Genomic DNA, 1753 nt, shown 5'->3' with positions numbered 1-1753 from the left:
CTGCTTAGCTTGCACTGCTCTTGCATTCTCCTTCACAATTTCTCTTGCAGATTCCATCCGTTCTCGCGTATCCATCACAAAACTCAGTATATCTGTTTCGATTTCTGTGCTGTGGATCCATTCCTCCTTTAAAACATCTAACGGTCCTCTCACCTCCCGTCCGTATAGTAGTTCAAAGGGACTGAACCCAAGAGTCGATTGTGGAACTTCCCTATATGCGAACAAGACATATGGTATCATGTGGTCCCAGTTCTTCCTCTCTCCTTCCAATACTTTCCTTAGCATAGACTTTAGTGTTCGATTAAATCGTTCCACGAGGCCATCGGTCTGTGGATGGTATGGACTGGTCTTGATTGCTTTGACCCCCATGAGATGATATAGCTCTCCCAGCAAGCTTGATGTGAAATTTGAACCTTGATCTGTCAATATTTCTTCAGGAATTCCATATCTAGCAAATAACTCAATCAACACTTCAGCTACTTTCTTTGCAGTAATATTCCTTAAAGGAAATGCCTCTGGGTATCTTGTTGCGTAATCATTTATCACTAGAATGAATCGGTTTCCACGACTGGTTCTTGGTAGCGGTCCTACAATATCCATGGCAATCCTCTTAAATGGTTCTCCTATTATGGGTAAAGGTATCATTGGAGCCTTCCTCTTGTGATTTGCATGTAGCTGGCAATCTTTACAAGCTTCACAATAGAGTCTCACATCTTTAAATAAAGTAGGCCAATAGAACCTCCTTAATATCCTTTGGGTTGTCTTGTCTCTACCCAGATGTCCTGAAAATGGTAAATCATGTGCTAACCTGATGACTTTATTCCGATACTGTGCTGGTAGAACAATCTGTTCATATGTGGTACTTGGTGAGTCCTTGGGTCTCCATGTACGACAAATTACTCCTTCTTTCCGAACTATACGTGATGGATCCTCCTTCTTTATCCATGACTGAATCTCGCAATCTTTCTCCTGGTCCATTATCAGTTGTTTAGTCTGGTTGGTACTTTCTATTCTGTTTCTCTTCTGATTTTGTCTTCTCTTCTCTCCTCTAGTCTGATATATCTTCGTCCGAGATGTAGGTTGAAATAGCTCCTCCTCAAATGGAAACTGTACTCCTAGATCTTCATCTTCCAGTATTGTCTCCTCCAGTTCACTCTCTTCTCTTGTCTCTTGCTCCATGGCTTCACTTTGCTCCTCTGATCTTTCGGGTAATGGCTGATGCTCTTCTGAATGCTGCTCCGTATCAACTTGAATCTGTCTTCTCTGAGCTCTTGTCATCACTGCTAATGCTGATTCATCTTCTGACTCTTTAATCTCTCCAATATCAATCTGATGCTCTTTAGCCAGTTGTTTCAGTAGCTCTATCTGTTCTGATTTTGGTAATCGCTTTGCCATATGTTTGTGTAGTGGTACATCCCTTCCCAACAGCACATCTTCTGCTAGTCCTTGTACTACTGCTGCTTTCACCTGGTAATCCTCTCCATCAAATGTTATCCGAACTGATGCTAGTGGATACTCCCCATAAGTTCCATTCCCAAAAGTAACTCCAATCGTCTCCTTCTCTATGTCTTTCAATGCTACAAACTTCCTATCAACCACAGTCCTTGATGCTCCGCTGTCTATCTGAATTCGCTTCGCATTGTGTCCATTGATCTTTCCTTCTCCATGCCAAATGACTTCCTCTGCATTCTCTTTGGCTCGTAGAGTTTTCTCCGTACAATTTCTTGCTATATGCCCCTTGCGATTACACTTG

At 42.2% G+C, this 1753-nt stretch overlaps 1 protein-coding gene across 1 annotated transcript in view; it reads right to left on the bottom strand.

Moving 5' to 3' along the window:
• The window catches only part of LOC109582495 (uncharacterized), a 5009-nt gene that overhangs the window by 1345 nt on the left and 1911 nt on the right, over positions 1-1753 (bottom strand). The window contains exons 2-3 of the mRNA XM_019997225.1: positions 809-1749; positions 5-448 (exon numbers count right to left, since the gene is read on the bottom strand). Of these exons, the coding sequence (XP_019852784.1) occupies positions 5-448; positions 809-1749 (1385 nt within the window). The remainder of the gene's footprint in view (positions 1-4; positions 449-808; positions 1750-1753) is intronic.

Source organism: Amphimedon queenslandica, unplaced genomic scaffold, assembly GCF_000090795.2.
Source record: "Amphimedon queenslandica unplaced genomic scaffold, v1.1 AMPQUscaffold_13379, whole genome shotgun sequence".
Classification (NCBI taxonomy): domain Eukaryota; kingdom Metazoa; phylum Porifera; class Demospongiae; order Haplosclerida; family Niphatidae; genus Amphimedon; species Amphimedon queenslandica.
Note: the sequence above shows the minus strand (reverse complement) of the source record. Positions and strands in the feature narration are given on the sequence as shown.